The following is a 16,191-nucleotide window of genomic DNA, read 5'->3' on the forward strand; positions in this document are numbered from 1 at the left end:
GGGAGGGGCTTTTTATAAGGGCATGGGGCGATGGGATGAAGGGGAATGTCTTTAAATTGCAATGTCTAATTTAGATCAAGAAGAAATTCTTAAAAATGAAAGTGGGGAGGCGCTGGAACGGGTTGCCCAGAGAAGTGGTGGTTGCCTCATCCTTGGAGGTGTTCGAGGCCAGGCTGGATGGGGCTTGGAGCAGCCTGGTCCAGTGGGAGGTGTCCCTGCCCATGGCAGAGGGTTGGAACTGGATGGGCTTTAAGGTCCCTTCCAACCCAAACCATCTCCAGGTTCTGTGATTCTCACTTGCCATCAAGCAGAACCCCCAGATCCCATTCCTGGAGGGGTTCAAGGCCAGATTGTGTGGAGCTTTGAACAACCTGATCCTGTGGGAGGTGTCCCTGCCCATGGCAGGGGTTGGGACTGGATGGGCTTTGAGATCCCTTGCAACCCAAACCATTCTGTCATTTTAATCATGTGGTTTCCAGAGCAAAGACAGCAGCATGCTCTCGGTGTATGTAGGTTTGGTTGGTATCCAAAAGGAGCTACAGTTCTAAATTCAAAGGTCAGAAACAAAGTGCACAAGTTGCTGCCCTACAAAACCTCTTAAGAAATAACCAGGTCAGTTATAAGGTATTGTGTAGAGCAATAAAAGCACTGGGAATGATGGAACTGGTGTGAAGCAGATGGAATGCTGAGCATATTATTTGTACAGAGGTAATAACTTCTAAACAGAGTACTGTAAAATGGGTGCTATCTGCTGTGTGTGTACTGAGATGGAACACCCGGTCTTCAAAAATGCGATTCTGAAAGGTCCTGCTCTTTGTAAGTTCTCAGGATTAGGAGACAATGAAAAGACCAGCCGGCATTCGCTGTTTGCATTACAGGGAAGTGTAGCAGAGGAAAGTTTTAAGTTATGTTCTTTGATGGATTGTTCATTGTTACCTGAAAATGCTGGTGCAATATAGGGGTTAGAGTTCACGTTAAGCGAAGCTGAAAGCTTTGTTTTTTTGCCTGGGATCTAACAGCTCTACTCCCCTTCTTTAAAGGTAAACGCATTTTGTAGTGCAGCTGTGTGCCATACCTCCTGTTGTTACTTCATTAGGAAACTGGAAAAAATTAAATGCAGGCTGTCGCAAAAATTGCTTTAAAATCTTTATTGCAGAATGCTGACGTCTTTGTTTTAGTCTGGGCTGTAAGGCTGGGCTGAGGTCTCTGCAGGGTCCTGACAAGCTTGGGGTTCAGATGGTGCAACTGCTTTGCAACTTGTTAGGTTTTTAAAAAAGTACTCAATAAGGATACTAAGAAGCATTTTTAAATACTAAAAATACTTTTTTAATCAACAAGTTATTTCTGAACTGTGTGTAATTTTACTTACATATTTACAAAAACTGGACTCCAGCCCTGGAAGAATTCAGCCCCAGCCCCTTTTTTCTGTGGATTTCTCTCTCCCCTTGGCTGCCCTGCCCCCTTACATCAGAACAGTATCCGATCTTGGGTTCTCAGGTTCTCTGTTTCTTTTCTCGGCTCTCAGCCTTGTCTTTTTGCGCTGCCAGTTGCAGTCCACACTGTGGTTTCCAAGTTGCTGTCTGTTCTGTTCTACAGGCCCTTTTCAGAACTAGGTTTGATCTCTCTGAACTTAGTCCCAGTCATCTCACCTGTGATTAACCCACTTAACTGGGAAGACTTATTTAGAACTATTAATTTCACTTGAGTAATAAAGTCCCATGAAAAAGACTTGCATACAGTTCTTGGTATTGAGGTCATGTGAAAAACAGGAGACTTCCTGAAGATTTGTGCAGATTACTTTTTCTGTAGATTTGAGAGTTCTGGTGATGGTCTGCTGCTCTGTATTCTCTTTGTCCGGTAAATGTGCTCTTTGTTGCTTTATAACCCAGCTTTAATATTATTTTCCTACAATTTATAGATGTTCATACAGGAGCTTTCTTTCCTGTCTTTTCTTTACAAGATGAAATGTTATTTCTTGTTATTCAGGTGATATAATGCATAGCCCTTGGAATTGTCCTGGAGATGATGGGAACACATTATAAAAGGTTGACATCTCAGATACGTCAATAAGAAATGCGAGAGCTATCAGTAAATAAGCACTCACTGCAAACATCATATAGTAATGATTTACAGCTCTGTAGTTTGAAAAAAAGACTTGCTGTTGTGAGCCATGGACATTCCAAACTCTGCCTGTTTATTATTTAGCATGAAGTCAGTGCAACTCAAAAATAAATACCTCTCTGGGATTAAACTGGCGTTTGGAACATTGGTCCATTCCCTCCCTCAGGTTGAGGGACTGGTTTAAGTGCTCAGTGACCTGGTGTGTGCAGGCAGCACATGCAGGCTGCACCTGGCATGGAAAAACCCTGGCCTTAGCCAGGTGTGTTGCCTTCTACTGGGTTCCTTATCTGGGCAGGAGGTGTTTGGCTGGTTAATCAATTGATAAGCATGAAAACCTGTGTGAGACAGCAACAGGTTTTAAAGACAGTATCTTCAATCACTATGTCACTATGTCAATTAACATCACTATATTTTATTTGATTTGCAGATCTCTTTGGTCACTCAAAAAAATAGGACCTCAAGGTTCGAGTTTTTTTATGGAGGCAGGGGAGAAGGCAGGACATGGACTGCAAACTTGTATTCCACACCTAAAATTAGCATGGGCAGCTCTGTCCTGCAGCACGCAATCTGTGTGCTTGCAACTTTGTCCTTCTACTCATTGTGGTTGCTGGTGTTTTTGTGAATATTGAAATAAGTTTTGGTTTTACAGAGAGACCCAAGTCTGAAAACACCTGGGAGTTTGGGGTGTGGAGCACCGCTCTGAGTTCAGTCAGGTCAGAGGGTGGTTGGAGTGGACCTCCCATAGCTTTCAGGTTTTCCTGTTGTAGTACAAGTGGGTACGTGAATGAAAAATCACTGGTGGTAAGAAATGGCTAACAAAGACACGCTGGAGTTTAATTAAAGATGAAAAGATGTGTAAAGTTGATTTCACTTTTGAAAGAAGATACAGTTTATTTTTTGTCAGCTTTCTTTCCTATATTAACTCTGTTATCTGTTACACTGAAAAGCTCCCCCAGCAGTTCACTGAAGTTCATAAAGAGTTTCTTTATGGTGGCTTTGTTATGCATGATGTTAGCCTCTAGCCTGGCAATGTAATTAGAGGATAGCTGTCAAAACAAGGCTACTGAATCATGAGCTGTCTGTGATGGATATGCCAGTTGCTTGCAGTGTTTGCTAATGTTTAAAAATGCTTTGCCTCCTTATTGGTTAACTGATGTGGTTCCAGTAGCAGAAATGGTGGTATAGGCCTCTTCTTACTGGGAGGAAAGTGTCTGAATGGTAATGCTGAAACTGGTTTTTCCTAGTTTTTTAGTAAAATGCAAATGTACCGCCCGATGTCTATTACGCTAATTATGAAGTAAGGAATGTTGGATTTTTTCCTCAAGTGATTGTGTATGTTGTCAACTTTTTTGTTTGGTAAACCAGGCATTCCCAGAGAAATGATGAGGATGTAAGTTATAGTCAACAAACCACCCATCCTTCATCATCCATCAGACCTTACACATTAAGTTGGACGCACATCTGTGCCTACTTCAGACTCTGAAAAGAGACAGTCAGTACCTGCTAACACGTGGCACTGTGATTTGTTTACTTGTGAGCACTCAATTATTTCTATGAAATCAGTACCGCTTCTCAGAGTCAGTGCTACCACCAAACACCTCGTGTCACTGTGAGGTGTTTTCCTACTCTTTATCCATACTTGCAGGACCTCTTGTGGCATCACTCTCAGAGCAAAACATATTTATGGGTTATAGAACAGTAACCTCAGGGAATGGAGTGGCCTAGTTTGCCTTCTGTCTGCTGTGTCCACTGACTTCAGTGGGATTTGTGCATACCCAGCGACGTGCATTTCAAAAGTACTGGTTTTAAGCAGATAAATTAGTGGAAGAAGTTATTCCTGTGGGTATCTGTTTTCTTCTAACACGATGAAACAGAACAGGACATTGCTCTGCTAAGCTTAGAAGAAACTTAAATGTTGTGGTGAGTGGAGATAATATCTTTGATGCTGAACTGTGCCACAGACAAACACACCAGAACTTGTTTTGCAGCTTGCGCTGACCTTCGTTTGGCTCCATTGGTCCTTCAGAATTGTTTGGAGTCATTTGGATTTTTTACATTTAGGGCATAAGCTTCAGCAGTGTCAGTGTATTCCTTAGCTGGTTATTCCCAACTGCATGCTATCAGCTGCTTTGAAAAGTATGCATGAATGGAAGAGTTTTAATATATGATATTTTATGTATTTTGTCTGTGTGCAAATACAACTGTCATTTATTCACGCAGAGAAGATGGTATCTGTGACACTCAGGGTTGCAATGGCCACGTCAGTGTGACTTTGATGGGTAAATATAAGCGCTTCAAAAACAATGAAGTTTAGACACAGCTTCATGGGGAGGTGAAGGAAATCAGTGCTAAGACAACGTGGGTTTGAGTGGGCAGCATGAGCCCAACAGGAGCAGTGACACTGCCCAGCTGCATTTGGAAGGGAAGAGGTGCATGCTGTGGCAGAATCCTTTTGTCAGTGGAATCCGTGTGCCTCTGTGAGTTAGCTCCTTGGGCAGTGGCCCGGAGCCCTTGGAAGAGAAAGTGATCCCTCTGGCTGTCTGGGCCTAACAGGCTTTCAGAATACTGATCCCTTCTGTTCCCTTGGTGCTTTGCCCTAAGCACTTTCTACCTCAGGAAGAGTTCTCATCTTCCTGTTGGCCACAAAGGGGTGGTAGGCACCGTAAGCACGGGAGCTGGGAGTGGCATTTTTCCTCCCAGATGAAGGATAATACACTGTAAAGCTCAAAAAAACCACATTTCCTGATATTAGTCACATCTGAGAAGTTTCTAGGTCATTGTGGGCAACATTCAGGCGTTATCTGATTTTCAACAGAAAAACTTCAACACTGGTTTCCTTTATCATTCAGCTTGTATATGATCTAGATGCCGATATACAGAAAAGTTCTCTTACTCCTCTGACCACATGATGTGTGGAGCATTGGTACTTCCTATTTGATCCCAAGTATCAGAGCCTTCTAAAATGTCAGTAATCTGCAAGACAGTATTGATTAGTGATGTTTTAGTGAGAGTTTCAGAGCTGACATTTAATTCCATAATTTCAATAGCCTTGATGACACAACAAATAGATACTCAAATGTTAAATATGAAAGTATTAAATCTACAAGAAGTAGTATACCAGTAACACCTGGTATGTAGAACTTGATACCCAACCATAGGTGGCTGTTTTATAGGCACGTTTTTTGTGAAGATGATACGTGCTGTGCTTCTCAGAAAGATAACAGGAAAAAAAGGTGCTCTGTGGAGAATCTGAATCTGTAAGATAAGATGATGAAAGATAAGAAAAACTTGTGCAGAGAGTAAAAAGTAGCCTAGAAAAACAGTCTCGGTCTGTAAACGTGGAAGATTGCTATATGCTGTATTTTATTTGCAACTAAACTTCAGCACCAGTCAATCTGTTCTGGGTGTCAAATTCCCACCTGCAGTTTAAAGGAACTTCAAGAATTTTCACTTCCTGCCTTTAACTGTTGGATGTTCTTGCTCAACTTAGTGTTTCACTCCAGATGCAGTTTCACTGTGTTTGTTGATTCAAACAAACGGTTTGGATGATGGATGGGTTTGGTGTGCTTTTTCTGGTAGAACAGCAGAGTCGTTCCAATCCTTTAAATTACGTGTTTTTAGTTCATGGAGCAGGCTTGGGGGACGTAGGTCTTCACGAAGAAGCAGGTATTTCTTGTGTTCCCTGCTCTGCATAATGTGCAGGTTTTATACCATACAGCATATTGTATTGAAACTGCCAAAAAAAGTTTTCTGCCTTATCTGTGAATCTGATGGAAGAAGAATCAAATTCTCTGAAATAGGGATTTTTTGTGAGTATAGATGCAGTGAAAATGCACATTTGTTTGATGTGAGAAAGCTGAAATAAGCTTGTCAAAAGCCTGGGTAAAACCCAGTTTATAAGAAGTTGTTCAAATGCTGCTGTTCGTTGTGTTTTCTCCCTTGGACTCGCACAGATGTGGGCTTCAACGGCTGCCTGCTGGCTGGTGTTGGGCAACCACTGGCAGTTGAGAGATGATGGTTAGTGAGGTGCTGTTAACCCATCGGGCACGCCTGGTTTGGGCAATTAGCTGAAATTCGGAGCTGGACTATTCATTCAGTCTCTGTGGTTCGTGTTTTTTGTTTTGGTTTATTTCTATTTTGTAAGCCTAGAGCCCTGCAGACAGCTTTAGTGAGCTGTAAATATTCGATTGAAGTGCAGGTGTTTGTGCAGCCTGCCTAATTTAACTACATCAGATAATGAAAATTATATTTATGTGTTAAGCTACATCTTTTCTCTGGGCCTCCAGCAGTTATTTCTGATCCATCGTTTGTGTATTGTTGATTTGTACTTTCATTTTTTCTGTGCTTTGTGTTTTACAGTTGTCTGTTCCAGCTGTTTTCATTATGACTGGCAAGAACCATGTATAATATTTGTAGGTGTGACCTGAAAGTTTGCAAGTTATTACTGTATTATTTTTTCTTTTATGCTGATAGTCTGATGCTGTGGTTGAGTTGCATTAAAAACACACAGTTTTCCAAAGAAAGTTATTCATGTATCTGTGCATTTTAATTTGGCAGTTGTGTATTTTGCTTTGCAGTAGTTCTAACATGACTGATAATTGTTTTTTACAATTTAAGTCATTGAAGACATTATTAATTATGCGAAATGCATATACTTTCGTTTCATGAACTGTAATGGACTAAGGATTATATTTAACTGTGAAACTCCCTGAGGCAGGCAGGTGGCTCGCAGTTGAGTGATGCAGATGCAGGCTACAAATGACAAGTTACTCGAGCAATAACTTGACACTTGGTAAATGGAAACAGGTCAGTTGTAGGGTGTATGGGATCATCTTTAGGCAGAAAGAGAAGAGTAGACAATAATTTAACATGTTTTATTCTGCCCTGTGCTAAGAAACACCTGGGACCTAGCCACACTGTTCCCACGATAACTACATAGTTCTGAGTCCTTCATGTTTGTATGATACCCTTTTATGAAAATCACATGCTCTGCAATAGCCAGGCTCAAGAGCTGCTTGTGCTGCAGGGAAAAACAGCAGGCACCAAACAGCCCTGTACACGTATGCTTAAATACAGAGTGGCAGAATTATCAGAACGTCAAACTGAGGTTTGAGTCCTGCAGCTAACTGCTTTCTAGGAGTCTGTGGATGTGTCAATACACACAGGCTTTCTTAAACAGTGTTATTTACTGTCTACTGCAGAAATTCAGCGTTGGGAGGCAGGTATAAAAACATAACTAAGAGGCTTAATGGTATGGATCTCCTCCAGCCTTTAAGCTGTGCCTACCCTAAATATTCTGCCCTTGTTCAGAGACAGCATACACGCTTGCAGCTCCATCCTGTCTCTCAGCCACAGTCAGCACTGTAGAATATTCATCACCTTTCAGTTTTATATATCCATGTTCTACCAAGCCAGTGTCTTCTCATCTCTAGGGAACTAAACCTTGGCAAAGTATGTCCTATTTGCTTGGTAGTAGCATGGTTTTGACAACACTTAAGGTCTCTGAGCTGCTTCTGAATTTATTACACTGGTTAATTTATCTCATGGGTTTTGTGTTGATTCTTTCCTGGATCAGCCCTGTCTCTGGTTTCGCCAGCTGGAGTACAAGAAGACTTTGGTATAAAATTGAAGATGGAGGTTGAGTTAAAGCATCTCCTAGTTTGTCTGTAGGGGAACTTAGCACTGTGAGAAGTTCCATAACATTTACGGGGGGAAGCAAAAAAGAATTAACTGAATTCAAAGGCGAAAGAGAGTTGTGCAGTCTGTGTGATTAAAAACAAGTGAAGTTCTAGACAACCTACTGTATGACAGGTAGGAGTAAACTCTGAGGTAAATGATTACATTCAGCGTATGGGTTTTTCTTTTGCAGGACACCAGCTCGGTAACTGTGCCAGAAACCCTATTGTTTGTTTCAACCCTTGATGGAAGTTTGCATGCTGTCAGCAAGAGGACAGGAGCAATCAAGTGGACTTTAAAAGAAGGTGAGCAGGAGGTGTCTGATGTCCTTGACTCAGTAACAGTAATAACACAGAATAGGTGTCAGATGAGAGTTTCAGCTGGTGGAACTGGTGGCAGAGGGCTTGCATCAATCCAGCTTTGGAATACCCTACAGTGGTATATCCACTGGTACAGTGGATATTATGTGAACCTTGGGTCTTTTTTTCTGTGATAGATGTTTAGGAACAGAGCAGTCTCTTAAGGAAAAGAACTACACTTGTGTAAGGAGATAGAAGACCTCTCAATGACTGGAAGTGATTTTGTAATTTCAGTCTCTGAGCAGAGATAGCTCTTCCTGTCTTCATGAAAAATTCAGTATTTAATACGAATTTGTTTTAGTGGGACTCTGATTATGTACAGTAGAAGTGGTCGTAGCACTCTTTCTTCACTTCTGGAAATAACATAGAAAGCAGGTCAAATGGAAAGGAGTTACAGCGATTGCATCATTCTGCCCTCTATTTTTAAACCTGATGTCAGTTCAGTGGGAGAGCTGAAATGGTAGGAAATGGGTTGTTTCTATGGGATGTCTGCAGTACAAACCAGTTGTTCATATTTGCAAAGCTGTTCATATTTGAATGCAAACCCACCAGACTAAAAGTTAATTTCATAAATGAGCAAAGAATGCTTTTGTAGCTTCTCTTGGAGTAAGAACAGGGTGAGCAAGTATTTTCTTGAAGGATCTTGGGTAGTAGGTATGATTCTATTTTCTGCTGTCTCCTTTTTAAATTTAGACCTCTCCTTTCCGTGAATAAAAAAACAGTCATCAGCCTCCTCTTTTATCCATGCGCTAGGCTACTGCGGAGTTAAGTGGAGCTTAACAGTTTTTCACTTGTTGTTCAGCTGTTGTTCATCCTCTCAGCTGGATCTTTGGGAAGGGGGAGCCAGGTCTGGCTAATGGGGTAGGAGCTCAAGCATAGAGGTGTTGTTATTTTCTGAAAACGGCTTCACGGACAAAGCACTGTGGGCAGGCGCAGTGTCTTAATGTGAACTTGCTGCTCACTCTTGCACACCAACATTTTCTGGCCAAGGGTAAGAAAATGTCTCTATTTGAACACATCCACTTGTACTGAGTGAAGCAATTGAGCTGAGTCTTGTCTCACCGTGACATCAGAACGTATTCTATATACATCTCTTTGTCACTTCCCTCCCACTCTTGGTTCCTGAGCTGTGGAGTCAGTCTTGGGTTTTTTTGTGTCAGGCCTCACAGTTCATGTGCTTTGAGAAGCTGTGGAAGTCACCTGATGTGCTGCACTGACATGCATCAGGAAGAGAACATTTTATTAGTGTGCTTAAGCAGCACGTTATTTAACAAAGGGCAATTCATATAAAATTTATTTTCATTGGGGAAAAAAAACAAGGCAGTGTTCATTATCAGGCAGTACTTAAACAAGCATAAAAATCTCGCCATGTGTGGTTTGTTTTAATGCAGTGCTGAAGCTTATCTTAGGTATGCAGAGTAAACGAGCCAGTGGTTATCACCACAATAATGTGTTTGGGTTTTCTGCCTTCACGTGGTGCTGACAAGAAGGGCAGCGTTGACAACTTGTGCTCCCCAAAAAGCAGGCAAAAAATGGCTCAGTCAGTAACAGGACTCTGGTAGTTCAGGAGCAAAGGTGCATCCCCCGTGGTTATGTGTAGTGAGATTGTGGGCTTATTTGTTGAGGGTGCTTAATACCTTCATTTCCTGTTGGCTTTGATGGATTCTATGATGTGACAGCTCTTGGGGTTTTTCAGTGGCCAGGTAACTGATGCTGCTCATTCCCTGGGCCTTGGAAAGCTGGAATATGATTGGGAAGTTTATGGAAAGAACCCCCATTCCTCCTCCTCCCAAATTTCTGAGAGGCTTCCCCCTCCCACATTGTTTTGACATCTTTGTTTTCTTAGTCTAGAAAGCAGAAAGGTTTTGGACAGGATATTGTACCAAAAGCTTTATGTAGGACGTTACAAGAAGTTGGCTTTTTACTTGCTATGGGGAATGGAAGCTTAAGGGAGAGGAAGACAGATTTTTATCACAGTTCTATCCCATTTTCTCTGTAAAGTTTTTGTTCCTATATAGAATACTGACCGCTTTGTTCCGTGGTTATCGCTGTTGTTGGCGTTGGAACAGATGGGGCCTGTTAGAATGACTTGGCTAATTACAGGGAACTGTGGTTCAGGGAGATTTTGAAAGCAGGATTACATGATTCCAGATTCAGCATGTTAACACTTGAGCTGTTGAAGAGAAGATAAGGCTTCGGTTCTGACTTTTGCAAGAACTTTTTCCGTTTGATCCGTTGTAGAGCAAAAGTTGACGTCAGTTATAACATGACTCTTTCTTCATGAGTCTCTGTTCAAGCATATGAAGAATACTATAAGACTTGACATTAATTTAAACTCAAGATTCTTTTTTTATTTCATAATGAGTTCTGATTTCAAAACAGACTTTGAAATAAAGTTGGAATAAGTCCCAAACCACATGAAAGTGAATGTGAGGAGTTCATTGTCTGTCTTCAGAGTTCAGGAGTTCCTCAAGGTTTAAGATCATGAAAGAGTTAAGAAAAGGAGAAAATTTACATGACCCTGGTAGCTAAAAATGTAGATAAATTGTTCTCCACGGCTCGTCTTTCCAGGTGCTAGTAGCAAAGGAATTCCTTTCTCTTCAGAAAACGAACTCCATCAATTTGTGTTCACTTGTGTATAGCTTCATGCATGGAAATAGATATTGATAATCAATGCTTTCTAGCTATTCATATACAACACTTAAATGTTGCAGGAAACCATCGTAGTATTTTGATTTGTGTGCCAGTAAGTACTAAAATTTCCTGCTGCTTTGTAATAACGTCTTAATCTGTTCCATCTACTTCTTTTTATCATTGTTAGTAAATCAAATTTCAGTTACTGAGAAAACAAGTAAAAGCAGGTTTTTTTCATTTCTGATGAAACACTGTTGTTCTTGATATTGAAAACATGGTACTAAAGAAGAGTTTAATGGCTTCTCATAAGCATGATGCTTCTGTGCAGCACACACTGAACAGCTTGAACCTTTTCATAAAGCTTCATTCATGTCTGAGATGCAAGAATGTTTCAGAAAAACTCTAGAGAAGTTGAAAGGACATTTGTGGGATTTCTGGCATTTTTAGAGTTGGTGAAATTGTTATAAGTGACATTTTTCTATCAGCTTTTGGAAATATAAGCTTGGCAGTAAAAGCTTAATGCAAGTAAATATTATGTTATATAATATATTATATATTATATTTTTTTTTGTAAAAGTAGGTTGCCCAGTATTAGAAGACAGAATGAAATCAAGTTATTGGTCCACCAGTGCTGTGCTGTATCATTATTATTATTGTTATTATTCGCTGGACTTTGGGGGCAGAGAGGGAGCTCTTGGAAAGCATTACTAACCCAGTTGTCCTGGAAATGTCATGGACAAACCAGGATCAGTTGCTAGAAAACATAATCTGCCTTTTGAAATTTCCTGTAATTGTTTAGGTTTTCCTGAGCATTCTTTGAAAAAACTCTGAAATACCGGTTTGTTTGAGGAAATCGCATTCTGGCCTGTTCTGCTGTAGCGTGCGTGTTGTGTATGTGCAGTCAGAATTCAGATGGTCTTAATTTTGTACTGTAATTTCATATAACAACATCACACCTCCATTCAATTCAGAGCATAAGCAGTCCTTTTATTAAAATCAAGTTTCAAAGTTTCTGAAGATAATTTGGATGAGAACCTGTTCTCTTACCCTATGCCTAGGCTGACGGGAAAGTGGTTTTCAAGAGAACCTGTGCTGCAATACTTTAACAATGTATACATAGTCAGTTGTTACTTCAAAAACAAGTTGTGCAGCTTTGTTATAACCGATGGTGTTTTGAGGAGGAGATGTTTGCAGATAGGACAAGGTTGCTCAAGCACTGTTGGTGAAGATTGCTGGTGTTGGGCAGTAGTCATCGTCACCACAGACAACAGGTCTTTCTTCACCAAGTGAGACACTTTCTTGATGAACTGATTACACAGAGACCCACAAGGTTTATATGGCATTTACATTGAATCTTCCTTCAGCTGGGGCAGGTGCCGTTTTCTGCTGATTTATGATGCTATTTCTTTCACAAAACTGTAAGAGTTTCCCTTCCCACGAAGCAGTCATGATTACAAAACCTCTAACCTGGTCTTTTGTGTCTCTTCTTGTATTTAGTTTCACCTAGACTTGTGGATACATTGAGTATATAAACTCAATGTCTGTTTGCTTCTAGTAGTTCAGCCTCGCAGTTCAACTCCAGAGTTGAACCACTTTATAAGTGATCAGCTAATGCTTTTTTCTTGCTTAACTTCAGCAATGATGTTCTAAGTCATCATGTGTTTCAGTAGATAACACAAAGCTCGTGGAACACTTGAAGCAAACACTGAGAAGTAATCAGCATATAATCAACTGTAAGTTTGGAGTGGGGGATCCCTCCTAACATAACCTGAAGCCAGTTTCTTCGCACAAGGGATAGAAAACAATTGCTGATGTAGTTAATGGAATAAAGGTCTGACTAAGCCGTGTCACCTGTAGAGGCAGATATGTAACAATGAATCACTTAGCTCCTTTGTTTGAATGTTAATTATTAGTAGGAACTTTCAATGTGTGTTTAAGTTCTCAATAAATATACTCTCCGCTGGGTTTCTTCCCAGAGCTAGCACACAGTTCTGTAGGCTCCCTGTGTTAGAATGAATCTGTTGGGATGGAGGGAGGCTGTTTGATGCTGTTCTTGGCAGTGCAGGGGCGAGTGACCATGAGAAGAGGGGCAAGCGTGGGTCTCGGCAAGCCTACTTGCTGAGCAGTGGGTTTACTTACTGGAGTACGATCCAGTGCTTAAGTAGCACTATTCCCTCTCCGGTTGATGGGCTTGTTCCCAAAAGTTTAATATGCTTTTGAGTAGTTTATTCTGACAGCTTTGAGGATGTCTGGAACACAGTTTAGGCTAAAAGAGTAAAAAACAAATAATAATGTAGTTACATTTTGAGCAAAGCTGCTTTGGGTGTGTTTGCTGTTGTGAAAGAAATTAATGAGAATCAAAGTAGCTTTACTGTAAATCCTCATATTGTGCTTTCTTTATGTCTCTGATGCATGTGCACGTGCCTTTTTCAGCTGCATTGCTGCTGGAGATGTGTTTGGGTAGGATTTTCTCAAGGTTTTTACTAACAAAGGGACAAAGGCCATTATCAAACCCAGCAGTTTGTCTGATGTGATATAGTGCAGAGTGGTAGAGACTTTGTAATGTAATGATCCCTGAATTTCTTGTTCTTGTCTTGCTTAGCTCTGCAAATACCACAGTACACTCAGGCTGCCCAGAATCTGTGCCAGCTTCCCAGTCAGAAGCTCTCAAAATCACTGGGTTTGTTCCTGTTTTCATCCTGTTGCATCATGTTGTTTGCATGGAAATGGGGCAGGTGAAAAAACAGTATTTGTTTGCTTGGTTATCTTCTTACTCAGATCTATTCTGGTGTAAAGGGTTGATTTTCCCCCTGCAGCAGTGGAGATTCCTTGTGTTCTCAAGTCTTTAGAGTTACTTTCTGCCAATATACCCATAAATAAGGGCATACGTTTTTCTTGGAAGTTGTGGAGGATGTCGTATGAATCTGGGAACTTTTGTGCTTTTGGCATCAGGATTGAAAATCCTGTGATTCAGGGGATTTTGTGGCCTTGGATAGTGATTTTGAGGTCACATCACCTCACATAAAAAACAAGTTATTGTTCTTAATTTATTTTTTAATTTAAAAGAATTTAGATTCAGCATTTTCAGGTTTAGTTTCACGACTGGTTTTTGTTGATGAAAACTAAATCACTCAGATCACTTGGAACACTTAACAACTGTGAAATTGCTTCCAACCCTTTTGGGTTTTATGTAATGTGGATTCTTGAATAAATTTTAGTGGGAAGGTTATTTAAACAGGTTTTAGGTAATTTTGTGTAGCCAGTGGCAGGCTTCTCTTTTTCTTTTCACTGAGGTCTTATCTTGGATTGCGAAGTGGAACTGTTTTCTGTGACTTGCATCAGTCTTGCCCGTCAGACATTGGCAGCCTGCCTGTTCTGTTCAGTGAGGGTAGCGCCTTGCATTTCAAATTAAATGTGGAGTAGGCTAGAAAGTGTGTGCTTACCTGCCTGGTACACAAGGTGCTTGAATCTGAGTAGCAAAGTTTTGTGAAATAGAGATTAAAAAAGCACTAGGTTGGCTTTCTTGTATGAACAGATCAAGATAGGTACTTTAGTATCATTCTTCTCACAGTCTCTGCAGATTTCCATGAGCTGTAGCTGGTTTTTAAGTAAGATCGGATGTAGAAGCCTGCACAGTGACAGTGGTTGCTTGCTGAGCTGCCGGCGATCGCACACACATGTGGGAAGAAAGGGGTGTTATTGATGTCTACAGGCACTTCTGACAGAGTCTGTGCTCTGCCCAGGTGAGAAATAAGGAGAAGACCCAAGATACAGTACAGTACTGCTGTCTGATCTGCATCTGCCCCAGGGGCTGCTGCGGGTGATGTGGGTGAAACTGAGCAAAGAGCTTGAGAAGACTTAAAACTTCTCAGTTGCTTTGTGCTTTTGCATTTTAGCAACTGAGTTTCACGACCAAGCAGGAGACCGTGGAGGCTGCTGAGGTGGCTGCTTTCTAACTCCATGCGTGAGCCTTTCAAAAAGGAGCAAATTAATCCCGACTCAATCCTGTATCTAACGAGTTCAAGGAACTGAATTTCCAGTATTATGAATTTTTCTTTTTCTGTTTATGCAGACCCTGTTCTCCAAGTGCCGATACATGTGGAAGAGTAAGTCTGTTCCCTTTACCTCATTTGCTGCTTGTTTGAATTCACTGACATCTTGAAATTCTGTTAAATGAACCAAAACAGTCCGTGTTCTAGAAAGGTTGCATACCTGGCATCAGTCAGTGTGAGGTGGTTTAGAGAGGAGATGCAGAAAGGATATAAATAAGCACATACAATTCTCTTATTTTTAGTGCTAAGGAGAAACATCCTGTGTGCAGGCTGTTCCCTCCAGCCCCTGCTCGGGGTTAGAGATCCGGTGTGCAAACTGTGCCACAATCTTAACTCAATAGAAAATGCCAGGAACAGCTTGGGAGTGGTCTTTGCATTTTGTGTCTATTCTATTAGAATAAAAGACTAAAAATAGTGAAGTGAAACCCTCAAGCTGTTACTTCAGAGTAGCTCCTTCAGCCTAGCAATCTCGCTTTTAACTAGGGAACTGGGGCTTTAGCTTTGTGTCTCTGAACTCAGTGATAATGTCCTTGATTTTTGTGGTTTGTTTTTGATGTTAGGGTCTGGAGTGGTTTTCTTGTAATTGGGGGAGTTCCCTTTGCTTCTCAAATTTACTTGGTTCTGGCAACTCCTTTGTTACTTACCTTCCTTATGCTTTATGGCTTTGTTTATTTGATTGGTTTGTTTGTAAATTTGTGGCATTTTAAAAGCATTTAGATCTTGTTTCCATGCCCTTACCCACCCGATTGCCTGCCACATTTGGGCCTTTTGAACTTTCAAACCTATTTGTAACCTTACATTATATCAGTTCTGAAACATCTTTATGTTTTTTTGTTTACGTAGTTAATAAATGAAACTTCAAAAAATGAGTAGTGTTAAGTCATAAAATTAATGTTGATTAGCTTTTCTGCAAAGCCATAGTTGCTCTCCTGTTCTCAGAGATGCACAGTAAATTTTTTTATCGCTTATAGTTGCTGCTTAAATCCTAGGCCTGCATTCCTTCCAGACCCAAACGATGGCAGTTTGTACACACTTGGTGGCAAGAATAGTGAAGGCTTGACTGTAAGTATATTTTTAAAATTCTCTCCTCTGATAATTCTTAGGAAAGTGCCTTGATCAGGCTCACACAAGATAATGTCCCCAGGGGAACTTTATGGCAGAACTGTGAGGTTCTGCAGGCCTTTGTACTGTTAAATGGAAGGGCACCAGGTCCTTGGAAAAGCTTGATCAGAGCAGCCAAACCCCAGCATCCACTGCCTGTACCAGAGCTAGGATACAAGTATTTGGAGGGGCAGTGCCCTGCGCTGTGTTGCTACCACCCTTGTAGAGTGGAAACATAATTATTTTAT

At 40.9% G+C, this 16,191-nt stretch overlaps 1 protein-coding gene across 2 annotated transcripts in view; it reads left to right on the top strand.

The window, feature by feature from the left end:
• Positions 1–16,191, top strand: part of ERN1 (endoplasmic reticulum to nucleus signaling 1) — a 28,386-nt gene that overhangs the window by 312 nt on the left and 11,883 nt on the right. For both annotated transcript variants that reach the window (XM_069872220.1, XM_069872221.1), the window contains exons 2-4: positions 7,991–8,102; positions 14,863–14,896; positions 15,832–15,904. In XM_069872220.1, coding sequence (XP_069728321.1) covers positions 7,991–8,102; positions 14,863–14,896; positions 15,832–15,904 — 219 coding nt within the window. The remainder of the gene's footprint in view (positions 1–7,990; positions 8,103–14,862; positions 14,897–15,831; positions 15,905–16,191) is intronic.

Source organism: Phaenicophaeus curvirostris, chromosome 19 (assembly GCF_032191515.1).
Source record: "Phaenicophaeus curvirostris isolate KB17595 chromosome 19, BPBGC_Pcur_1.0, whole genome shotgun sequence".
Classification (NCBI taxonomy): Eukaryota; Metazoa; Chordata; class Aves; order Cuculiformes; family Cuculidae; genus Phaenicophaeus; species Phaenicophaeus curvirostris.